Source organism: Cyrtonyx montezumae, unplaced genomic scaffold (assembly GCF_038088225.1).
Source record: "Cyrtonyx montezumae isolate F1298 unplaced genomic scaffold, pur_monq_1.0 scaffold_4, whole genome shotgun sequence".
Lineage (NCBI taxonomy): Eukaryota > Metazoa > Chordata > Aves > Galliformes > Odontophoridae > Cyrtonyx > Cyrtonyx montezumae.
In genome coordinates, this window is record NW_027072045.1 from 15,281,525 (window position 1) to 15,307,484 (window position 25,960).

The window sequence follows — 25,960 nt, forward strand, 5'->3', positions numbered from 1 at the left end:
TTATATACTTTTCTGTTTGATGTTTAACTGCAAAATGATTTTTTTGAAACCACGTTTTTACATTTTTTTCAAAAGTATTTGGGTGGGAGGGGGGGAAGAGCTACTGTTCTTTTAAATGACATTGATTTTTTTTTCTCTGAAATTATTTGCCAAAGCTGATAAAGTTTACAAGTAATTAGCTTCCCCACCAAGCTCTGTTCTTTACTCAGAATCTTTTATTTGCTCTGCTGCATGCTTACAGCTTCTGTGCCCCTGGAATGGGAGGGTCAAACAAAACCACTGTGATCTCAGTGGATGCCCAATTGAAACCTGCCTATTCCAAAGACTGGCAGGAATATGAAAGTACAATCCTATAAATGCTCAAATTGCTGACAGTAAATTCAGGAAATGAAACTGTTACTTTTTGTGCAATAACGTATTCTCCTATCTCTTTATTTAAGGACTGGAGAAAAGCAGTGGAAGCAACAGACCTTGAAAGCCCTTCTGCTGTACTGCCACCTGGTGACACTCGGAGGGGAAGGTGCCAACACTGATGCTCATAATGAAGGCTGCTGATGCTGTCTCTGAGACCCATCAACTGGGCAACATCTGGAGGTATGTTGGAGGCTAAAAGGCAGTAAGGTATCATTTTGTATTTACAGTCTGTACAACGAAATAGCTGCATATGGGAGAGGAAGAGCTCTGAATCTCTTGCAGGAAGGTCTGTATGGGTGAAAGGCAAGCTGTTTGAATTTTTCATGTTTATTCTTTTCTTATTTGAGCAACCATTAAAGAAAAAAGTTTAGTGGAAATGATAAAGGATCAGAACTTAAATAGAAATAAAAATACCACTAGATCTTGGCTTAGCCATGATAATATTTAATCATTGAATCAAAAAGCATTCAGGCTTTTACAGATGGATCCCATCCCTGAGTTACTGCTCCATCCATGGAGTCTAAGTGATGAATAATGGGACTGACTTTGGCCAGTTTTTTTTTGTTTTTTTTTTTACACTGATGCTGGCAAATGTCAATACTCTGAAGGTAGATTCTGGGACTAGTTTTGTTGGTGAATGGCTTACATGAAGAAGAGAGAAACCTTTCAGGGTTATATTCTGAATGCATGTTTATACCCCACTTTCACAAGATAGATCTTAGAACACTGTGCTTTCTTCAAGTAACAGGCAATTTCACATCCCCTCTACACATTGTATAATGAATAACAGACACACTGAGCTATGAAACAATTGTTTTAACATTCATCTCGAGGCTGCTGTCTCTTTTTTGCAGCATAACAACTCTTATTACTGAGTAAAGCTTCTTTAGACCTTCATGTGAGCCCTCCCATCTCTATTCCTCTGCTTATAGAGAGGCAATTCTTCCAAGCAGAGTCAGCCCCAGAGACCCATTGTCTGAAGGATTTTTCTGGGCTGCTGGCTCTGAACTACTGTTCTCCATTCTGGAAAGGTAAGTAGTACAGCAAAGTGGGTTCCTATCTGACAAGTAGTTGTTGCCTGTTGCACTTCCTTCTTGTGATGAGTTTCTGTAAGGTAGCTTTTACCAGTTCCTCCTCAGCTCCACGTGGCAGCAGTCTCTGTTACTAACTTGAAAGCTGTGCTTTCAGGTTCTGCTGAATACATTAAAATTAAAGAAAAGGTCATAGAACTAATGAGTAGTTTCTTATTGTTTTACTTCACCTTTTTAACAAAGTACTTCAACATGTATAGCACTAGGCTTTCATTCTAGCTCTAACTTCTCTGTTGCTGAGTAGCAGTTGCAGCAATTTTCTGTACCATACCATTATAGATGGTCTGTAGAAAAGCAACCACTAATGTAAAAACTAGTAATAAATCAAGCAGAGCTTCTTAGATTTTTTTCTTTTCCCTCCTTCTTATATACTAGCCTAGAAAAATCACCTGAGCACCCTAAAAGCAGTTCTTCTTAAGGAAAATATTAAAACATGCTATTTGAAGATACCTGAGTAGTTATCACTGTGGGAAAGCGGCCCTCCTGGATGCAGAATCCCTCTGAGAGTACAGCTTGCAGGAGAGCAAGGTCAGGAGCAGTGTTTTATAGATAGAATTGGGAGCCACAAAAGGGGAAAATATGTTGTTAGCAGGGAACACATCAGAGGTGGAAAACGTCCAATCTCACATGCATTGTGAGGATTTTGCTTAATTGGTTTAGCCTGACCTTCAGGCTCCCTGTTTCTTCTGACAAGAAGGGCTGCTGCAGACTGTGCAGAGAGCAAATGGGAGTGTTAAAAAAGAAGTAGGGTAGATTTCTGAAACTTAAAGTGTGTTCTCAAGAGGCTTTGGTGCTGATTTGCCAGAGTGAGAGAACTAAACCTTCCAAGAAAACAGCTCTTGAAGCATGTATATTTTTATAACTACATCTTGTGCTTTTGTCTGAGTCTGAGAGTGTTGCTTTCCAATGAGTGGTCGAGTCTAATTTTCTATTCTGTAAATGGCTTGCTGCACGAGTTCTGCAGCGTGATCCTTTGAATATTCACAATCTTGAAAGAAATCAATTCCTCTATACAATGTAGTAGAAAGTTAATCTGAGGTACAGGAGGGCGAGAAAATGGCATACCATTCTATGTTGTATTAGTCTTTCAACTTCTTAGTCTTAGATTAATGTGCCATCCAGTATGGAGATTGTGTGTTTAATTGAGCTGGCTTCTACGTTTTCCTGCATAACATAGTTCTGGTCAGTAGGTGGCATCTAGTGAAAATAGCAACTTCCCAGATGAACTTTGAGATTTGATAATGTTATTCTTCGAGGAAAAAAATAAATTCTGTTCATTTGATAAAAAGTTTTGGTTTGACACTATTCAAACAAGAACATTTTCTCTTTTCTTACAAATTAATTTCTATATGTGGCTGCTTTCTTCTTATGTTTTTAGAAGTTGGTATTGTTTTACTAACTGAAATAATTTTGATGGTGTTTAGTTATGCCCAGAAACAAAAGAATGGAGTTTGAAAATTGAAAACCACTGGTCTGGTCTGATTCCTAAGAAGGCTGTTGGATTTACTTCCACCCAGAGGCCGTGCTATCAGGACCCCTGCTTTCTGACTCCTGCCTGTGCCCCATGGCTGCTGGCACCCAAGAAGGCCATGATGCATGGACATACTGCCACTTCACCACCTTTTCCATCACCTCTGGGATTTTTCAGCCTCCTGGGTGAGCTAGGGAGACATCAGGCCAGGAGTGGGCAGGCAACAGGTGTTTCTTTTGATAGTGTGCCTCTGTCACTCCTTTGGGAAGCTTTGCTGATGACTGAAAATTGTAGTTAAACAAGTAGTGGAAGTTTTTGTGTTGCCTTTCTCTACTGTTTCACCTGCGGTCACTGACCTTCCGCCTCAAGATGCCACCCGTGATTCTAGCTAAGATGCACTGCTGTGGGTGCTCTCAGTGCTGCACAGTCATGAAGTGGTATTTCCTCTTGTGTGTGGAGGTTGGAATGGTGGAAGAGAAGTTTAAAAAGAATTGACATAAAAGATGTTATTTAGTGGTGTGAGACAGGCTATCTACCTGTCCTTGCCTGAGGCTGCCTCGTGTTCCATATTGCTAAGATGTATGACAGGAAGGAGCTACCTGTACCTGGATGACAGCTGGAGGAGAATTTCCTTTTTTTAATATCTTTTTGTCTGTTTTAATATAGCTAACTTTTACTGTAGCTGAAATTCCTGCTTTCTGTCATGTTGAATAGCCTTAGGAAACATTCAGAGGAAATTTGAACTTCTGAGGCCATCCTGGATTTCAGAAGCTTGTGTGTTTGTAATTATCTGTGTGTGGGGAGGTATATCTATATCACTTCCCTGACAGTGCTAGGTGGGATGTGTGGAGCTTCTTGAGGAGGGCTACTCCTATATCTATTCATTTTCTGAAGTGTAGTACTTCTGGATCAGCTCTGCTCTGTGAAACTAGAAGTGGTGGAAATGACAACAGGGCTAAAGTGGTTGTTGTGTTCTTTCAGGCTTGCCTGTTCAGACTGACAACTGTGTTGCATTCAGTGCGTTAGTGACTGTGTTATGAGCTGCTTATGTGCAGCTTTCAAGGATTAGAGAGGTCAAATCTCAAGATTACTTATTTCAGTCCTTGCATTTGTCTTGTAGTTGGAGATTTAGGCTAAGCCAGTCTTTGTTCCAGCAGTTTTTGGGGATTAAAAGGGACCGATGTCCGACTTGGTATCAACATCAGGTGCCATCTCATCCTCACTGACCCATGCAGGATCTCCTTGAAGCGATGCTCTTATCAGAGGATCGTTTATAACCAGTCTTGGTAGAGCGAGCTCCTGAGTCAAGGAGGTTATTAGTGGACTTTTTGAAATCTTACTAAGAGGAGGAGTCTCTTGTACTACTTTATGTGCACACAGATACAAATGCAGGCATGTAGATGTGCCTTTTTTTCTGAGACTTGGGGTGTGGGGAAGGTCTAAGTAAGGATTGTTCCTCTCAGTTTTTGTGGGTGTGTGGGTTATTAATGTAAATGGCTTAAACTGATGTGGGGAGTTGTGGCACCACCTCCTACTGCATTAGCTATTAGCTTGCTTTTACCTTTTGTGTTATTTTTACTGCAGATAGTTTGGTTACAGCTGTTCTGCTCCAGTGAAGCAGAGATGAAGTGGGAGGGTGTGTTGAAACTCTGGACTTTCAGCCCCATCAGCAGTTAGTGCAGAATTAAAATGAGAAATGATGCTTCCTCTTGCTGTGTGAATAAAAGGTCCCCCAATGACGTGGCTGCTTGTATCCAGACAGTGTCTAGGGAGGGTGCCCCGAAAGGTAGGTTCTTGGAAAATAATGTTCCCTAGTCAAATAGCATTGGAGGAGCTGTTGCAAGTGATGTGATTTTTAAATCAACAATAAAGGGGGAAATGGATCACTGATGGTAACACGCTTGCTTATGAGCTGGGAAAGGGAAAGCAGTGGTGTTCTCCCTGGAATGATGTTAATATTTTCTTTAGTGTCTCTGTGTCATTAATTTCACCACTGGTTTTGGCTTAGGTTGCAACTAGGAAAGTACTGGCTAATAGGTAAACCGCCTAAGGTGGGAAAGCAATGGCCATGTTGGTACAACCTTCAGCAGGCTCTGTGTGTGGGTGCTCTGAGTGTACTCCACGCTGCCTGGAGGCCTGTATCTACAGCTCTCAGCTGAGCTCACCAGTGTGGCCATTGCCATGTTCAGTGGAGCTACTACCCCTTAAAAGACCTTTAAAGACCCTTAAAGATCATCTAGTACAGCTCCCTTGCAGTGAACAGGGCTGCCTACAGCTTAGTCAGATTGCTAGAGCCCTGTCCAGCACTACCTTGGATGTTTCCAGGGGTGGGGCATCTACCACCTCTCTGGACAACCTTACAGGTTGCCCACCACTCTTATTGTAGAAACCTTTTTCCCTTATATCCAATTGAAATGTCCCTTCTTTTAGTCTGAAACCTTTCCTCTTGTCCTATTACAGCAGACTCTGCTTAGGGTCTGTCTGCTTCTTTCTTACATCCCTCTTTAAACTGACAGGCCACTCCCAGTCTCCTCAGAACCTTCTCTTCTCCAGGGTGAACAGTCCCAGCTCTTTCCAAATCCTGGTCAATTTAACACTACTGTTTGTATAGATTGGACCAGACTATTTTCCTCAGGATCTGAGAGTTTCATTTGCTTACATGGCGTTAAAGAACTGCTTAGCTTTTCATGCGATCTGTATAGGGATGAACTAAAGCCATGATTTTGCTGCTGTCTCTATTGTTGAAGAATTTCTACAATAAGGGATGAGAGCAATCTACTAGGATTGTTGTATGCGGGAAACATCACTGCACTGAGAGAGGTCCCTGTGTTTTACTGGCATCTTCCTATCATTTTCATGACCTGTGTCCAACAGTCCAGTCAACCCCTTCAGGCCTTGCTGCTTCTACCTTCGGAAGCATCAGATGTTTCCAGTTACAGTACTGTTGTGAGTTTAAGCTGGAAAAGAAAGCAATTTTTCTTTCTGAATTCTTTTGAAGTATTTGAATGAAAGAAATATTAACAGAAAACTGTTGGGTTTAACTACTTAGAGGAAAATCTCCCTAGGTTTTAGTCGCTATAATGCCTCAGTCCTAGTAATTGTCAAGGTAATTGTAAAGTTCTTTAGCATAAGCAGTTTTGGAAAATATCTCTATTTTCTCCATAAAACTCCTTAAACACCACCTCCCCTTAAGAACAAATTAATGGAGCCTTTCAGGTATGTCATGAAGAATAAAAAAATCAAACAGACCACTGAGAAACATCTTCTACCACCTCATGGCTAATCAGAGCTTCCTTATATTGTCAGTAGAGTTTACGGTGCTTATTTGCCTCTTAATCGGAGTAGCTGCTGTGACCGCTTCAGTTCAGAGGTCACAGACTTGAATATTCAACTCAGCTTGCACATATTTATTTTAAGAGTACTGCATTTGAGGAAGGACTGTGCTTTGTGCAGAAGCTGTGCAGAGTGTGAGATTTGTGGTGCCGTGTTCCTGTAGTAGTCTGGTAAACCTTCAATTTAAAAACAAAAGTAACACTCATCACATGCTTTTCTTTGTGAATATGGTATGCAGGAAAAATTCCTGGTTACTCTTTCTTGAGACAGATGCAATTCCTGACAGGTTTAAGTTTCAGTTAAGTTGTTTTGAGAGCTTGGTAGGTCCTGAGCATGTGGTTCATTTGCACTTCTTCACTTCTGCTTTCCTCAGGAAATAAGTGCAGCAGCTCATCAAGTGATTCACAGTGGAAAGTTCAAAGAACAGAGTGGGAGCTACTGCATGCACAAAGGTGCCTAATTGGACAGAACCAGTAAAGCTCTCTTTATCTGCATGTGGTGGTGTACTCTAAGAGGAGCTGCTGAATCTAGAAGCCCAGGTATGTCGTGCAATTTTTTGTGGAAGCAAAAGGAACAGATTTAACTGTTGAAAGAAACTGCAGCATGATTTGCATCTGGTTTGTTGTGGTAGAATCATTTCTTAACAGCAGAAGCAGCATAAGTTGAAAGAAAAAGCAGGACTGTTCGCTTGTATTCTTTATTCTAGGAGTATTAACAGTATTTCTGTTGCTGCTGTTAGTGGAAACTCATTAGATTTGGTCCTTATCTAATGAGCTACCGTTCTGGGATGCATACAATTGCCCTGATCTAGTTCCTTTGAGTTTGTACAACTATTTTGTCTGACTAACTAGAATTACTCTCTTGAGTTGTGGAGGGGAGAATGACTCAAAAACAGGTATTACTGATATCTCTTGGCTTCAGTGGGGCATATACAAGTTAGAAAAGAAACTATTCCCAAATAGATATCTAGACATGACTTTTTAAAACAGGAAAAAAATGAGGAGTGCGTGGGTCACTTTTATGAGGTTTTTTTGAATTGCGTGAGAATGCTCTTAAAAGACAAATGCTCTTAAGTGCTTGAGACTGAAATAATGATGTTCAGAGGTTGTACTGCAGAAGCTTATCCAAGTTGAGTATACTCAAATATACTGATATGCTTGAACAAATTATATTCTAGCATAAATTAAGGAGACTCCTTTGGCAGTAAGAGTCATGCCTTCTTGAAACAATCTGAGATTATATTTACTGTTGGAAAAGTGAGGACTGTTTCCTACTGAACTACAACTTGTTCTTTTAACAGTATTCAAGCCTTGCAAAGCTGGCAGGTGTTTTAAAACTACTTTATATTTTGTGTTTTGTCAATGCTTGGTTCAAATCATCAACCAGGTTAGGCCTCTGCTCTATGAAGTGCCGTGCCAGAAGTTATGAGGAGCAAATCCCTTTCTCAAATAGTTTACAGTTGAAAGAATCTGGAAACAATTGGTAGGAAACTGATACTTAAAATGAAACATCTTAGAGATCTTTGCAGTCCTAGTAAAGGAGAAGGTAAATAATGTGACATCAAGGTATAAATCTTATTGATGTGCCTGTTAGTTTTATCTCATGAAATAATGTTGTGTATGATCTCTAGACATAGGACTGAAAGGTGTTAATATGAGATAGAGCAAGCTTGGTTGAAGGAACAGGGGTGATTAGGAGGTACAGAGGTAAAATAGTAGTCTGGCACAGTGCTGGTTCTGAGGTACTGGTGGTGGTACCTGAAAGGATAGGATGATGAGTTGGATGGAATGAATTTGTGGTTGAATTTGTGGGATAAACTGGTTTGTAAAATAGATGACATACTTCCAGCAACTTAGATATTGCAACATTGGACAGCTTTTTTTTTTTTTGGAGGTAGCGTAATCCTTATTTTTAGCATTTCAGAAAATTGATTAGCATGACTGTTCAACAAGCAAGCTATCTTGGCTGCTCAGAATAAAAAAGGGGTTGTAAAGAGGCATTGCTTGTGGGATTTTTTTTTAGGGTGCTTTGAGCTGTGATTTTAAGTCACCAGTCCAAGTTTTTAAATTTCCTTTTTAAATTTTTTTTTGCAGAAGCTCTGAAATTTGGAGACAGACTTCATTGTGTTTTGGTCAACCGTCTTGCTGTGAGACCCTTCTCTGAGAACAAATGATTTTACATGTTTCCTTAACTTCTTGATTGTGGTGCAAATTAATTTTTTTGTAGCATTATGAGATCATCCTTTAAACTGCTGACAGAGTTGAAATCTCAGGTAAATATAGTTCATAATTAAAAATGTGTATTTTAAAAAACAATGTTTGTTCAGTCACTAAGCTTTTAATATCAACATTGCTTGTCTTTCTGCCAGCTTTAGTGAAGCCCTTCTTCCCTTTTATTTACCAGCCTGAAAAGACAAAGCTAAATTGCAGTGTGATTTCATACAAGCTTCATATAGAACAAAAGGGAAAATACAGGAGTAAGTTCCACTTCCTCTCTGTTACCTGACACTACTTTCTGAATGATAGCATTGAGTTTCTTCTGTATCTTTTCACTTTCATGTCTTTTTAAAATCATTGTTATTCAAACTCACATTTTCTATAATTGTGATAGTTATGACTTACCAAATCTGAAAGGAGCCCTTAATTTAAAATGAGGATTAGGACAAATGTTGTGGTGTAGTAGAAAGTAAACAGATTAGGCCTTGGCAGAGTATCTAATTTACCCTTATTTCTGAAGATACTTGATTCCTAGACTCTGTGATATGATGATTGGTCCAGGGGATTAGTTATCCTCCATTAGCAACAGAAAATGTGAAGAACTTAAAATCCCAAATGAAACTGTATATTCAAGGAATAATTATTAGGATAAAGAATATATAAAACAGAAGATGCAAGTGGAGGGAACAAACATATACTATACTAGCTGTCTGGTATTTAGTTTAGTGTGTCTGTTGTGTTTCAACAGTTGGAGTAAATAAGGAGGTAAATTGTCTCATTCTGCTTTCATGCACTCCTGGAGATTAAAGATTTCAGTGAGCTAGTGTCTCACGTAGTTGCCAGAGCTTCATTTTAGGTCCAATTCTCTTCAGTGCTTTAATAAATGATCTGGATGCAGATCTCAAATGTGCACTATGTAGTTTTGCAGTTAATAGTAAATTGGATGGAGCTTTTGACTCCCTTGAGGGCTGAGAGATTTTGACAGACCGGAGGGCTGGGCAGTTCCCAGCTGCATGAAGTTTGAAAGGACCGAGTGCTGGATTCTGCACCTGAGACAGGGCAATCCTCTGGATATACATACAGACAATGGGATGAGAGGTTGGAGAGCAGTCCCATGGAAAGGGATGTGAGGATTCTAGCTGATGGCAAGTTGAATGAGCCAATGGTATGCCCTGGCAGACAAAAGGACCACCTATACCTCGAGGCACAGTAGGTTCAGCACTGCCACTGGGCAAGGGGAGTGTCCCTCTGTGCTATGTGGTCTCACCTCCAGCACTGGGTGCAGGTCTGGGTGCCACAACATGAGAAGGACATAAAGCTATTAGAGAGCATCCAAAGAATGACTATGAAGATGTTGAAAGATCTGGAGGGCAAGGTGTGTGAGGAGTGATGGAGATCCCTGGGTTTATTCAGCCCAGAGAACCTTTGAAGTTTCCTCTCTGGTCTACGTCTCACAGGGAGTGGAGGGGTGACACTGATCTCTTTTCTTAGCTGTGCAACCAGAAAGAAAGGCTTGTGAAGTAAACTGTGAATAGGAAGAGAGAAGACTGGTAAATATTTTTTGGCTCTGTTCAGGTAGTGTCATTAATTACTCAGGTGCTGACCTTGTGATGTAACCAAATGCACTGCATTTCACTTCTTTGCCCCTGTCTCATAATCTGTGAAATCACTGCCTCTGTGAAGGACTTTGAGCTTCTTCTACAAATCATGAAGATGAATCTAGGTGATGGGAGTGGGTTGCTTATTACTTAGCACTGATTTAAGCTTAGTAGAATAGTTTCCAAGGCAAGATATTTCTGTTAGGTAAGAGGATGCTGCAAATTGGGATGCGATTGCAGCCTCCTTGAAAAGTTGTTTCTGAGCTATGCGCTCACTGATTCTGTAGAGCAGTACCGAGGCATTTTCAGAACATGGAAGAACTTTGTGATGACTCAAGGGGGCTGAAATCCTGTACCAGGGTAAAGTGTAACATATGACAGATGTTTCTCCCACGCAGTCATGAGGAACAGTCTTCCTGTTTACAGTCAGCACTGTGAGTAGAAAGTGTGATATGTTGTTCAGACACAGATAATTAAGGAAAACTGCAGCAGTGAAGCATGAACTGTTGAGGTGGGAAGTCCAGACTGACACTGTTGGAGACTGATGAAAATCTCATGGCCCTCCATCTCCAAGTGAAGGATTGAATATAGACCAGAGTAGAGTTGCCATAGTAGAGTAAGCGTTCCTCTGTAGTGTGAAGGATCGGTATCTGCATCAAAGTTTAGGACTCTTGTGGGACTATCAGCTTGTTGCAGACAGTGTAGTGCACAGTGATTAGCATTCATACTTAATGAAATTATTAACCAGGATCTTTTGTGCTATTCTGTTGTAGATCTGATTATGCTAATAGTTATGAATTTTCTTCTACAATTGAGGCAATTGACAAAGACTGACTCAGTAGCAAAGTTGGATCTAGAATCCAGTTTTCCTACCTGGTTTATCGGTTTGTTCTACCAAAACCCAAATGAGCTGTGTAGAAAAAACATGCATGTCTCTTGTAAGAGAGCTCGTTTGTATGATGGCAAGGTGGAAATGTTATTGTCCAGGAGCAGAGTGCTCAACCATTAAAATTAGGAAAAGAACCATGGCTGCAAGCACTTCCATGCCAATGAACGTCCTAACTCCAATCACTATGACTATCGAAGTCTAGTTCTTCAAGACGATGGGATAGTATGGGATGATGTCAATTGTAAATACAGTATCTTTAACTTCATTTCTGATTTCAGCATGGACAAAGCAGCTGAGCTCGTGTGTCAGCTGGAGGATTCACCTTGCAAAGCGGGACAGAAAGAGCAAAGCCTGGGTGATGTCGATAAATCAGAAGTGCCAGAACAGCCTGCAAACAGGAAGGACAAACTACCTCAGAGTCATACTCTTCAGTGGGAGATTCTAGGAAAACAATTTGTAGAATATGAGCAGGTGGCTCCATTTCTTATCCCAGAGGAGCAACAGAGAAGGCTGCTGGACTTTCTCCCCCTCTTCTTAAAGGTTTGTTGTCCGTGTTGCTTTGACTGAGATGCCAAGGATGTACACTGAGATTCTGCTTCTGTTTGTTTTGTGGCCATCTTAACTAGGAATGGAATTAGTGTATGTTCTCTGACTAGGAGATGGGCACTTTTATTTCACTAAAAACCTGGGGAAGCAGTTTCTTGTTCACCTCTCATGTAACTAATCTGCAATGTTATCATGAAAAAATGTATATAGCGGACCATGGGTTTATTCATGTGAATAGGTTAAATTCTATTATTGCTGGAATATGCTGATGGTAGAGATAGGTTTCAAAGTGAGATCCCTGTGAAGTGGTTACTTCATGTATGGCTCCACTATTCTCTTACTTAGTGGAGGCTGGGCACAGTTTCAGTCTGAGGAGAATGTGACTGTAGTATGCAGCTAGCTAGGGGAAGTGTAGAGGTACACTGTGTAAGGCAGGATTTTAGGCTTAACGGCAGCACTGATGTCTAATTCTAGTTCTTGAGAGAGGTATTGATACAAATAGGGAATCTTCATCATGAAAAGCAGAGGGTCATACTGTGGGTGAGAAAAGAGCTTTGAGGTAGAATGCTTCAGTTAATAAGCTACCCTCCCAAGATTTCTCATCAGCCAATAATTTCTAACCTTGCGATATTGAAAGCGGAACCTAAAAGAGTCCTTTAATTAATGGAAGCCTCATTGGTGATTTTGTTTGTTACTGTGTGAAAAATGCAATGAACTGTACAGTGGCAGGATAGCATCACATAATCCTGAGAGAGAAAGAAAACCTAGCCTGTATTTAAATGTATTTTGGTCCTGTAGTATAGAAGGATAGTTTTTCTTCTGAATTATCTATGATATTTATGGGTGTAGAGTCTGAAATTTTGCACTCTCATTATGTCTCATATCTCAAACCTTTCGGAAAGGAAATGAAAGCTTGGTTTTCATGAAACTGTATTTTAATGATGGCATGTTTTATCGGTCCTTATGTTTTCTCAGTGTTCTTAAGACTCAGTTTGGTCACCTATCTCCTCCCTATGTATCTGAGCCAGTTTTATAAAAAGTAATGAGCAGATGGAATAAAATGTCGTTAGATTTAGTAATGGTCTATGTGAGAGCATTGTGGGACACAAAAAGTGACAGAACTACAAAGAATGTGTTGAAATTTGTGTGCGGGGAAATCACTGTGCTCAGTGCTATGAAATCTTTGCTGTCTGTAGTGGCAAAGGAGAAAACTTCCAGGTAGTCATTTCACTCAGTTGGATGAGGAAATGAACCTGTGAAGCTTGTAAATCTTGGTGCAGTATAGGGCTTTGTAGGGCTTTGAAAATGCCATAGGTGCTGGTGCCAGTTAACAGTACTGAATGAGGTACCTTTCGATGTCAGTGTGTTGCAAACAAGTTCAGTGCACAGTGAGTTCCTGGTAGTATCTGGCAAGGGCTACAGCGAAGACTGCTATGTTTGAATGCAAGCTTGCCATGACCTGAGGCAGTGCTGATGAAAGGAATTGAAGGGTCTGAAAAGGCAGCAAGTATATTGCCTGGAGTATCAGAAGTGGCCTTTTAATTTAATCTGAACTGTACTACATGTATTCTATATAATGACTAAGACTTTCACTTTTCACAGCTTCATCTTCTGACTATTTTCTGTGTAGAATTGTGTCCCTCCTGAACTAAGAGCTGTATCTGGACAGTAGAACTGTTTGTGTGTGTGTGTGTGTGTGCACTCCTGTCACTGAAAATGAATCTCAGTCTCTCTTTCCCTGTATATGGCACTACAAGTGCACGGACGGACTTGGCTCTCTTGTGAACTTGTTGCAGTTGTACCACTTATAAAGCTCCATGTTTCTTCCTACTTAATTGGACTGTATAAGTCCTCTTTCTCCCTTGAGCATTTTCATCTGTCATCCTTTCCTTGGTGAACGATACAGGTAATAATGCATCACTGTTTGAGAGGATCTGACTGGATGTAGAGAGAGGGCACTAACCAGGAGCCAGCTGAAGTGTGAAGGCTCATTGCTCACCAGCATTCCTTCAGGCAGAAGGAGAAGAAAAATGTCAGCTGAGAGTAGTCATTCTAATGTGACCTCTGTATCTTCCCTCTTGGTGCCTCAGAAAACTTTAGAATATTTTATTACATGGGTGGCCTTCAGCTTAGCATTTCTCCATTAAGCTCTGCTCAAACTTCAGAGGGAAACGTCATCATCCTTAACACTGAAACAGTCTGTTATTCTGCATAGGCAATTCTAATGTAATGCTCTATGAAACAAATTGGAAGTTTTACTTTGCTGCCTGTTCCCCCAGTCTGTGAGTAGGAAGGACAGATGGTAAGAGCAGACAAGGAGCTTGTGGCAGAATCTTAAACATCTAGAAACAGCCAGGCTTAAGAGGAAGAGAGAACAGATTAGGTTGACATCACATTACTTGATTTTCCCCTCAAGGCAGACATCCTAGAACAGAGTCAGGTTGATTTTCTTCCAGATACAGCTCTTTATAAGTTCAAAGACTAATGTGTTTTTAGAGGAGACCATATTTTAGGGGTTAGTGGCTGACTCACAGGATGATCACCCATCACATTTAATCAAAATGCCAGTGGCCTGATCTGTAATAACTGAGCTTTTGTACAATGATAACATTGTAGTGAATGCTTGATTGAATAATATTATTGGTTTAAAATGAATTGGTAGGTATGCTGTGCAGCTGCATTTCACTCTCATGTAGCCCCCAAAAAAGGAGGCACTTTGAAGTAAGCCAGCTAAGTGAAACACGAAGTGAAATGAAAGTGCTTGCCTTGTTGCCTGAGTTGTTATCAGCTTGCAGGTTGCTCTGTGTAGGAATGAAATAGCTTCTCTGCAGTCTGTCCTCAGCAGAACAAAGAGGAACAAATAACTTTGAAAAGCACTAACATGCTTTTTGTTACAAATAATTACTGGTACAGGGGCTATGACAGACATTAACACTGTTTTGATTATATCCATTGAAGAAAATAAGTACTGTTCGGCAGATGCATTGCACGATTCAAATGTTACAGGTAGACTGCTGTATTTGTAGTGCCAGTGCTTCTTCCTGTCCATTAAGAAACATTTGATAAACAACACTGGAATTTTACAGGGGAATGTTAATTTTACGTGTATTTATTGGTATTTCTCAGTCCATCAAAGACGTGTTCTCTCAGAAACACTTTGACAGTTTTTCAAACTTGGATTTCAGACCTGGGAACAGTCTGGTGAAGCAATTGTATTCCCCAGCATTCAGCTTCTAGCAAGTGAGGTTTCCAAGCTTCTGACAAAGGAGATTAAGAGGACCCTCAATGGCAAATCTGCAGGTAATGATTCCATAGCACATCCACTGGGAGTTTACTGACATCTGCATATCTTCTGTGATGCATGGTACTCTTTATGTGAGGGAAATTTAAAAAAATAGAAGGTGCTAGGTGTACCAAACCAGATCTTTTAGTAGATGTCAGCTAGCATTGGTTTTGTATGACTGCACTGAAGATCTGGCCTTTTATGTCACGATGACCTTATTCTGGAACTTGTGGGAGATTTATTATACTGATGCTAGGCAGTGGAAGAGTGGGTTACACTTAATGTTCTGAAGAGCTTTCTTCAATGAAAAGTACTGCAAGCCCTACATGGATTTCCTGGTGGCTGTTGCATGCTCTTTGCACCAGTCAGCTGGCAAACTTCATGAGCTGAAATGGTATTCCCAGTGAAACTCATCAGTTTATGAAAAGTACTTTACATGAGCTGGCCTAAACATAATGTTGGATCAAAACCCTTTCATGTATTTTCATTTGCCTCATTAGGCTCTTGCTAATACAATTTTACAAAGTTTGTCAGATCTGTTAAGAAAATATCAGTACAGCATTTTCACCTCTCATTAAGGAATTAAGTTTAATGTTATTGTACTAACAGAGGAAGCTCGGCTGGCTTTGGAGCATTTGCTACAACAGAAAGGGGAAGTCAAAGATGGCTATTTGCTCCTGAAATCAGTGTATCTGCTCTCACAGACTGACTTGGTAAGAGAAATAATTAGAGGGTTATTATCATTATTTTTCTTTAATTTATTCTGAGAGCCTGGGTAGCTGCCCCATCAGTGAGACATCTTATAATGTTTGTATTCCTAAAGCTTTGTCCATCAGCATGCCCCAGGTACACAGTCAGAATGTGTGAGATGGTTTATAATTGAGGCTTTTCTAAAAGAAGGAAGTGCATGCTCTGTGCTTCCAGATGCCTGATGAGCAAAACAAGAAAGGCATTTGCTTTTTCTAGTGTTCCTCTGATCCTTAACTTTTCTTTCACTACAACTTATGTAGCAAGGAGATATATCACAGTGGTTGGATTGTCATTTTGAAGCACTTCAAAGTGTATCAGAGTTTGTCAGTACACCTGCTCTAAACACAGACTGGTATCACCACTACAGCCTGCTGCTGGGGTGTGAGGGGTGCATTTTTCTCAGGTATTGAGCTGTACAGTCTGTCTCCTTATATGAATGATTTTAGTGGGCCTGGTCTGTGTCACAAAAGGAACTCTATAAAATTCTATATAGTTAGACACAGTGTGAAATTTCTAATGAGATTTGTGCTTTTCAGATATAAATTGTTGCTTTTTTTGTTATACAGACTCTCACAAAACTTCATATCAGAAATCCCACTCTTTTGTTTAATTTGCTGCTGATTTTTATTTTGATTATTGTGTGCCAAACAGGCACCCTGGGATGCCACTTCTCTAAATTGTAAGGAGTCATTAATGAAAAGAGAAATAAACAAAGTGCTGAGAAATACTGCAGAGGAACAGTGAGTCTTACATTTATAAAAGGGATAATAGAGTGTTTGTACAGTTGTTCCTTGACTTTTTTTTTTTTTTGTAATTTACCAAACTATAGCTAAACTACTGTTATACTGGGTCAAGGATGGAATGTAGAACTCAAATCATTTCAGGCTTCTATAGCTACAGGTTATATCCTTAGAACTAATGATAAAGGAAGCCCTGTCCCTGGTCATACTACTATTTTAGCTGCTAGTTTGTAGGTTGTATGCTTTATCAACTTTGAATCTCTTTAAGCAGGGTATAGTATCTGTAAAAGCTGTAGTTCAGCTGGTGTGGAAAGTCCTAGAAACAGCTATGGCAAAGCATCATCAGTATATTTGTTTCTCTTAGAAGGGTGTGTAGAACTGTGGTATGATTGCAGTGAGAACTTTTAAGAATAAAATGCTCAAGTAGCTGATTCAGCTTTCATGGCTACACTTAGCATTTAGAAACAAGAAAAGCACAACCAGCTTTAGGAGAGTCTGATAATGATTTTCCTTACTTAGAGAACAATGTGGAGCATCATTGCATCAGGACTTCCAGCTGCTCTTTTGCAGTGCCTGTACCTTTTCTTTACTTTTCCTCTGAAAAAAAGCAGTGATGGAGACGCAAATGAAGATGAGATTGAAACTCAGGAGATGCTTGTTGAGGTGAGATACCCCTTGGGGAGTTTCTTTGCCTTAAGTACTTGTATGTTTGCTCAGGCTTTTGTTTGGAGCTGGTGGTGATCCAAATGACTAAAGAAAGGAATAAGTTACAACTGAAAATTATTAAACAATCTGAGATTATGCATAACTTCTTATTTTGTTATTAAACAAAATAATTTAAACTGGTGAAAACTCCAGGTCATCCTAGTGGAAGTTGTCGTTGCATCTTCTGATATCTGTATAAGAACTATGATAGATAAATATATTTTTTAATTTTTAAATTTCCCTCAACTTCTCCAACGCTACCGATGGATGGAGCAACAATACAGTATAGATTTGTTTCTCAGTTAGATTTGGTTTACAGTATTCAGATCTTATTTTATAATACTTGTGTTCATATGTTTGAGAGAGCTTTGATCCTATGGTGCTGTGGTCTCCCTGTAAGCTGTGTGTGACATGTCTCAGAATTTTGTGCTGCTTTGTTTTTCAGTGGATGTGTACAAATGAGGGTTAGTTCTAGCCTTTATTTCCTGAGCGTTTTAAAGGTGTTTATTGCAGCTGCTTTTGTTTTCTTTCCAGATAATGCTTAGCATGTACAGAGAGGAACAAGGTGTAGAGGAACTTCTGGCAGCTGATAAGCTTCAGTCATTAATTATAGCAGCCGCTTCCCTCTGGGACCAGTGTAGCCATTCATGGAAAGTACCCACAGGCCGTGTGCTGCGAACAATTTCAAAGGCTCAAACCAAAAACAGCATCCTGTACTTACAAGGTGTGGTTTGGTAATTTGCCTTCTCCTTTCCTCATGGTTGCCCTGAGAATGAATTCTCAGTAAATTAATCTCTGGGGTAGATGTTTGTTTCCATGTAATCTGGTACTCACTCAACTGCAAAGCATAGGCTCTTGATGTCCTGTGCAGGAGCATCATTTAGTGCTGATAGGCATCTGGAAACTGAGGGTTTTTCCCATGCACACGCAAGAAGAAAAATACTAGCAAGGGTCTATCCCACTTCATCACACTAATGTAGGCAAGCACAAGATGTAGGTTTGTATTTATTTAATTAATGTGACTCAATGTACGAGGCTTGTCAACATTCTAAATTGAGAGATTGAGGAATATGTTTTAAGTAGTGAATGGTTTAGTAGTTTGGAAGCTATCCTGGAAGGGACTGTCCATCAGATTAGACAAGATAGGCTAGTCTTCATTGCTTAGAGAAAAATGCGTATGCCTCAATACATAAACCTTGTTAAAGCAGAAAATTCACCTGTGAGTTCTGTGGAGGATGTGACTGACTTAGTAAATGATAAATGTCTGCTTCCACTTACATTCTGTTAAGGCATCTGAATTCACAGAATATGAATTTATGTGGGTGGGTTGGGTGTTTATGCTCTTGAGAGTGAGCTTCTCTGGGTTAAGCAAAGAAATGTATTCATGCTTTAAAACCAGACGTTCTGCATTTAATGGACATCTTAATTTTCATACCTGCTTTTTCTTTCTAGAAAGAGTTAAATGTCTTTTATTGGGGAAAACTTCACAAACTTGCTTGTTGTTCCATTTTTATCAGTTACTTAGGACTTGTTTGACTATCAGTTCTTATATACCTATTATTTTCTTCCCCACAGCTGTGGACTGCATTAAAATAGCTGTTCAGAATCTCTTTAAACTGACTGATACGCTACCTGCTTGTGATGTGTGTGAAGCTGTTAGTATTGTCTTGTGCTTTGTGAAAGACTCCTATCCTGTATCATCAGCTTTATTAACAGAGTTTGAAAGTAATGATGGCTACCAACTCCTGCTAAAAGTTTTATTAAGGTAAAAATTACAAGTGCTCTGTGGGTATTATTATTTGGATTACTAAAGCATGAACATATCACTGTCCCAACTCTTTTTGCCAGATGTGAGGGGTTGCAGCAAAATGAAGGAGATCCCTATCTGGATGAGATTCTGGACATGCTGACTTGCCTTACAACCTGTGGGAAAACTGAACTGAAAGTTTCTGGAAATATTGTACATCCTCAGTTACCTCAGTTTGATTATGAATGGACACGATCTTCAGGTACAGTATATATGTGTGGCTGTGTAGGCAGGTCATAAAATGAAACTTAGTTTGTTGTATGTCTTTAGATGGAGGAAGGAGTATGAGATAACATCTCCTGATCTATGTGCTTAATGTTACAGAAGCCTGAATGTTGCTTACACCAAAATGAACTGATTGTTGCTGTAAAGTCTGGTTTCAGATTGAGAACGTCTATTTACCCTGTTTCTGCTCTCAGATGTGATTAAGCATTGTAGTTGCAGTGCTTAAATAGCATTGATGTTTCAAAAACAGAACACACACACAAAAAAAAGGGTATCTCAACTGTTTGTCTTACAGGAATGACAGTCAAAAACCTCCAGGCTTTTCAGGTCTTGCAGTCCATTTTTCAGAAGAGTAATGATCAGCACCTGTGTGGAACTATCTTAGGAGCAATTGGTACCATATGGGCCTGGGATACTGTGAACTTCTTTCTTCTGGAATGGACACTGCAACCTATCAATCAGTTTATTGACATCATCCATCTCAAACCACATCCAGTCCAGGACCAGTTTTTCAGACTGGTAGAGTCAATTGTTCTAGACATGTCCTATATTCCCCATGAAATTTTGAAGAAGGTTCAGTATTTGATAAAGGAAAATGTGGAGCCATTTTGTACTTTAACAGCTCTCCAATGCCTTCTCAGCATTACCAGGAAGGATCCGCTGTTCAGTGATATATTCCGGGACTCTGGGCTGTTAGGCCTACTGCTGGCACTTCTAAGGAAGCAAGCCAAAATCCTGAGGAAGTCAGGTAAAACTTAACTCATTCATGATGACTGTGGAGGCATGCATACCGTTAGGAAAGGATGCATCTTTCTGCAATCAATTCATGGATTTTTCTTATAGAGTAGCTAGATTTTTTCTGGGAGTTAGCTGGCCCAAGTTTAAACTTGGGAGGTCTCTATCATACTAGACCCTACTAAGGTGTGTGTGTGTGTGTGTGTGTGTGTATATATATATATAAGTTAATGCAAAGTTCTTTACTAATGTACAGTAAGTTACTCTGGAGGGTACTGTTTACCCACACTTCTGTAACTGATCTTGACTTGGAGTTCTCTGAGATGCTGGCTTGCTAGTGTATGAAATTTTCCACAGTGCTTAGTTCCTCTGTAAACAACACTTAGTTGAGAGGACTGATGATGGAAGGCAGTTTCTTGCATTTTGGTTGTATATTAATCACAATTACTGCCACCCATTGTCATCTGATATAGTTATCTCCTATATAGCTATCTCAAAGGAAGATAATAGTCCAGGTGTGGTAACTGTTGAATATAGCTGATTTATGGTACTGTCTGTAGTTATGCAAGAGATGTGAGATGCAGAGCAAAGAGTCAGACCTGTGTTTCCCAACCTCAGATTGCACCCTGAGTATGCCTGTCCTGCCCTGTCTGTATGTTGTTGCTTGCCTTTGACTTTAAGTAGCCTGTAAGTAGTATTTAAGATAGAACTGGGATTTTCTGGAGTATTAGTTTTCTTTTTTTAGGTTGAAGATATTCTAGCTGCTGTTACCTACATCTTGTATAATGTTTGTTGTTAACAATGTCCTGATAGCTGGAATCCCTCTGCCTGGTCTGGAAGAAGGCACTGAGAAGGAACTAAATGCTGTAATGCTGAAGATGGTGGCTGCCCTGACTGTGGGATGTGTGAGAAACACTGGTATGAAATGATGTATCACATAGGTGATGCTGTTATATTTTATAAGTGGTTGTGATGCCTCTTGAGGAGCACTGCCAAACTTTCTGGCTTTTGTGTTTCAGTGAGAGGTGTTATTCTCTACGTTTCTTCCTGGCATGTGTATCTCTGCTACAGTTAGCCTTACCCTAATCATTGCTCTGCTTTCTTCCATGTGGATTCCCCTAAGTTGTTTAATTATGGAAATCAAAACTATGCATATGAGTTTTATGTAATGATTGTTCATCCAGATTTTTTTTCCACGTGCCCCCTTCATATATTGTTGGCACACTTCGGGGAGGTTTGTGTGGGTAGTCTTATGGAACTGAGTAAGACAGGAGTGAGAAGGATCTTCTGAATACTGGAATCTACTCAATACATTTGTTTTGCATGGTGCAAATATATTGTCACAAACTGCATTACAAACAAGTCTCTTTCATAAACTGTAGGAATGTTTAAGCTGAAAACTAATTAGGCAACATTTTATGCATTATAATATTAGGAAGCTACCATTTCTAATGGTTGGAGACCATGATCATCTTGTCTTTATATTCTTACTTGTTAATCCGAAGGACACAAACTAAAGATTACAACAAGATCTTCTTTCTTGACTCCCTTTTGTATCTGTAGAAATGTGGCATCTTACACTGAAAATGACTTTGAGAACTACAAGTAAAGGATAGTTTAAGTAACAAATGGTACTGTATTTGTCCCCAGTTGTTTTAAAGGACTATGGAATGGTGCCATATATCAAGATATTTTTGGATGATGAGTGCTACAGGGGTGCTACACTCAGCATCTTGGAGCAGCTATCGGTCATCAACTATGAGGAATATATGAGCATTGTTATTGGAGCTCTCTGTTCTTCCACTCAAGGGGAACTACATCTGAAACTAGATCTTCTGAAGGTAATAAGCATGGCTTCCAAATTGCTTGTTTTTCTTTTGGAAACTGCTTGGCTCGTGGCAAATCTCTTTTAATCTCATCCTTAGCACTGTGTTCTTCCAGGATGGTAAGAGCAGAAGAGGAAAGAGCTATGAAATAGTTTTTGATTCTTGTAGATTATTTCTTCTGTTTTTTATCAGGGTGTGTGTGTATGGTCAGCACTTTTGCTCAATGCCAAACTGAAGTATTCTGAAGGCTTAAATAGTAATGTAAGGCAGAGAAAAAGAGCCATTAAATATTAAGGCACAGTTGTAGGTGTAACTATGTAATGTGATAAAGGACAAACTAATGTGAATAAAAATGGAGATGTGGAGGGAGGATGTGAGAGGAAGAAAAAGAATAAGACTGGAGGGGTCAGGGTAGGAGGGCGTGAAGTGAACAGCTTGATTCTTGCACATTTCCAAGACTTTGTTGTCCTTGCTTTGGGCATCTCTTGGGTGCACAAGTGTGAGGGAAAGAAAAGAGCTGAGTTGGTAGAAAAGAGGATATTTGGAGGGTGAAATTAGAACTAATCATGTCCACTGTTTTTATAGAGTCTTTGATCCATAAGCAACTGAAGCAGGGGAAAGAATCCACGTGCTTTAGTTCAGTTTAGTTCATGGACAGTAAATTGAAAAGCAGTGGTGAGTTAGAATGAAACTAGATAAATGCTTACTTTGTGCTGCAAGGTGAATTCCATTCACACTTAGTAAAAAAAAAAAATATAGCAGCTGCTTTTGTGATAAAAAAAAAATACCATGTTACTCTAAACTTTGTTGGATCTTTGTTTAGTTTTTATAGCTTTGATATGAAACAGTAAACCTAATATTTATGCAGAAGTTGAGTATAGTGTCCAAACTAATATGAAAATAAATGCAGCTTCAGTGTCTAATTCTGACAAATGATAACTGTATTAAAATGTAATGTAAGCAAATGAATTTATTATCTGTGTCTATTGGGACTGTGATTGCATTATACACAAATTCAGATTGATTTGCTAATATATATTTAGCTGTTAAAGCCTGAGCCCAAATGTAATTAGCAGTGCCGTATTCCAGTGTGGCACGTAGACAATTATGAGGAATAACGAATAATGGAATGTGAAATAAATTCTGTTAACGTTAAGTGAGTTAGGGGGTTTCCAGCAGACATCAGTTTTATAGATTCAAGACAGAGGAATACTAACTCATAGGCGATTAAATTCTAACTGAGTTAGAGCTGGAGGAAATGTGTTTACTGTTGACCTTCTCTGAAATGTGTTAAAGCCATCCTGATAACTTCAACTCTGAGTTATTAAATTTACTCCCTGTTCAGAGTTCTCTGCCTGGTTTGATACATTATCATACAAAACTGAATGGCAGTAATGGTGTTTTCCTTCCCCCTCTACTTCTAGAAATGTTTTCTCTGAGTTGTAGATCCTGTTACCTGGAGATACATTTGTTAGAGCTGCTCCTCTTCAGCAGGTTGTGAAGTGAATCTTTCATTGGATATTTGTAGGAGAAATTTGTATTGAAATGATCTCATTCTATGTGAATTCTATCTCTATGAAAAGATGCAACCTGGAATTTGGAATATCTCTAGCGCCCGAAAGGACATAATCCTTAAAAAACAAGTAGTGGAGCAAACAAACATCCAAAAACCCTGGGATAGATTACATTACAGTGGACTCCTGGTGTTTTGTTGTTGTTGTTTTTTTTCCCCCCACTGAGTTCCACTTCCATTATTTCTTAATGACTTTACTAGGTGTGCTTGGAATCAAAACTTTTCAAGTGGAAGATGTTAGTTTTTATGCCTGTGTAATATTGTGAAGTGGCACTTCACAGTGCTTAAATCAAGTTATATGTTAAGGTAGAGAAAACCTGTGGACGTAATTGTCTTTGAATCTCACTTCATGGCTTTTTATCTTCCAAAGTGTTTTTTTTTTTAAATCTCAAGATTTCTGGAGAGAATTTGAAAAGATTGGTCAGAATAGGCTAAGGTATAGAACAGAACCTCCTCCAGCCAAATTATCTAGGATATGTAATGCAGGAAATTTTATTTCTTTGCTTTATGCCTTTGAGCACTATTCCCTACCTCACAGGTTCACTACTTGGATTTTCTCTTGAGAATGTTCCAATCTTGGGTGCTTGACTCCATAGGTACGTGGGGAAAGGTAAAAGGAGAAACATTACATAGTGGTAACCTTGCCTTTAACCAGTGATTTCTGTTGTTTGTAGGGAAGTTCCATTGAAATAATTTTGCAAAGAACTTGTAATTTAAAAATATTCTACAGCATCTTTGTCCATTATTGGAAGTTGTTCTTTTGTTTCCTTTCTTCCCAATGCTTATAGTCACTCTTGAGAATACTGAACAGTCCCAAAAGCCATTCAGCATTCAGAACTTGCAGTGGATTCAATGGACTCCTGTCTCTTCTCTCAGACATGGAAGGTGCCTTGCAGGAACCTCCACATGGGCTGTGGGCAGCAGTTGAACAGAACTGCATTTTGGAGCTTGTTTTCTATACACTTCAGGGGATAACAGCAGCACTGCACCTGGACCCTGTAAACAGCAATTTCTTTCAGAGAAATGGTCTCTTTGAAAAGATGGCAGAGGATCTTGGGTCACTTGGCTGCTTCTGTACACAAAGAGAATGGCAGATCCCTCTGAGCCTTGAGAGGACAAGGACATTTGCGGAATTCTTGGATGCAACTTTCAGTTCTTCGGAACCTTTCCCAGCATGGCTGAAGAATTGCATATGGATTCTGAGTTTTCTTGATCATATGGTCAAAGGAACCCTCCATCTGGAGAATTACTTCAAGGAAATAAATTCAGAGATGGGTGAGGTGTCAAGAGATGATCAGGATGGAGTTCAAGCTCATCGGGAACATCCTTTTTGTGCCAAAAGACAAGCTGTTGAATCACATGCCTCTGCTTACCAGATATGGGGAAACTCTGAAGAGAGGTAAGTTCTGATTTGCTATGGGAAATATAATAGTAAAACTAGAATCTGCATTTTATATGTTAGTGAATGTGCAAGGTGTGGCAAAATTTCCCTAGAAACTAACAAATTAGTCATACAATCCAAAATCCCAGGTCTTTGGACATCAGAAATCTTATCTTTTTGAAAGGTATGTAATGGTAAGCAATAATGCTTAATGGAGGAGTGGGACACAGAAAGCACAAACTTTAGCAGCTAGTGCTGAAGTTTCTGACATGTGCAGTGTGTGAGCAGGACTGGACTCTGAGGAAAATGTTGTTGAGACTTGAAGCTAGCATTTCATCTTTGAACGTTCCCCAGTTGATTTTGACTTTTTTTAATGATATGGAAATAAGTTTCCAGTCACCTGATAAAAATGTAATCTTTTACATGGTTTTACATGTTCCCATATTCATGTGTGCTCAGGTGTGTGCCCGCATATCCACAAATTGATTCATCTACTTCTACAGAGTAGAGAAAAATGAAAGAAGAGTGGTCATGAGTGTTCCTGTTATAAAGGAGTATGGCAGTAAGAAAAGACTATATCAGAAATCAACATAGCTTTCAGCTATGAATAATTACTCAATTATTCATGTCATAATTTTTTGAGTTCTGAAGCCCCTTTCTGTGTCTGCAGTCCTTTTTTCAAAAATGTTTCTGATTGGAACTACAGTTAAAAAGGTTTAGTTCAATGTTTCTAATGGGTGATTCCTTCAACCTTTGTTTTAGTCTATCCCTCAGTCATCACTATATTCAAACAAGACCAAATGTATTCTGTCAAGCTGTCAGTTTTCATGATGTATAGCATCTATACTTCTCCAATAATAAGTTATTTGAAAATAAAACTGAGAAATCATGTTCTCGGAGTTCCTACAAGCCTGTAGTTCCCCTAAAGCAGCTTCCTCCTAGCTGTACTCCTCACTCACTTCCTCCTGAAGGCTTCAGCGGGGAGCTATGCAAATTGAAAGGAGGAACTTGAGTGCAGTCATTGTTGGTAGCCTGCGATGCCCTGTCCTGTGACGTGGATTTAACATCTCCCAAAGAAAGGGAGAAGGATGTTGTGTGACACTTCTAGGAGTCTGCGACTCAAACATGGGAAAACTAGTGTCTATACTGGATAATATTCATAGCTCCTTACACTGTTATGTGGTCAGTGATGCAACCTGCAAGCTGCTGGGTAACAGGGGAATTCACCTTTTCATTCCTATCTGAAAAATGGCCCTCTGTGTTCCTGTTCTTAATGTTTGAACCCCGTCTGTTTTTCCTTTTGATCCTGGCGATTTGAGACTGCTTGCTGCAAGCTTCGTTAGTAAGGCTGATCGTTTTTTGGGAAGGAAGCTGCTT

General features: G+C 39.5%; 1 protein-coding gene across 4 annotated transcripts in view; it reads left to right on the forward strand.

The window, feature by feature from the left end:
- The first annotated feature begins 6,733 nt into the window (after positions 1-6,733).
- The window catches only part of WDFY4 (WDFY family member 4), a 116,774-nt gene continuing 97,547 nt past the window's right edge, over positions 6,734-25,960 (forward strand). For 3 of the 4 annotated variants that reach the window (XM_065746148.1, XM_065746150.1, XM_065746151.1), the window contains exons 1-14: positions 6,734-6,848; positions 8,406-8,455; positions 8,536-8,581; positions 11,291-11,552; positions 14,744-14,858; positions 15,451-15,554; positions 16,851-16,994; positions 17,571-17,760; positions 18,612-18,801; positions 18,885-19,045; positions 19,364-19,816; positions 20,617-20,721; positions 21,454-21,644; positions 23,991-24,601. In XM_065746148.1, the coding sequence (XP_065602220.1) occupies positions 11,292-11,552; positions 14,744-14,858; positions 15,451-15,554; positions 16,851-16,994; positions 17,571-17,760; positions 18,612-18,801; positions 18,885-19,045; positions 19,364-19,816; positions 20,617-20,721; positions 21,454-21,644; positions 23,991-24,601 (2,525 nt within the window). In that variant the 5' untranslated portion in view covers positions 6,734-6,848; positions 8,406-8,455; positions 8,536-8,581; position 11,291. Of the gene's footprint in view, positions 6,849-8,402; positions 8,456-8,535; positions 8,582-11,290; positions 11,553-14,743; positions 14,859-15,450; positions 15,555-16,850; positions 16,995-17,570; positions 17,761-18,611; positions 18,802-18,884; positions 19,046-19,363; positions 19,817-20,616; positions 20,722-21,453; positions 21,645-23,990; positions 24,602-25,960 lie in introns of all 4 variants that reach the window. The other variant, XM_065746149.1, reaches the window with a different exon arrangement.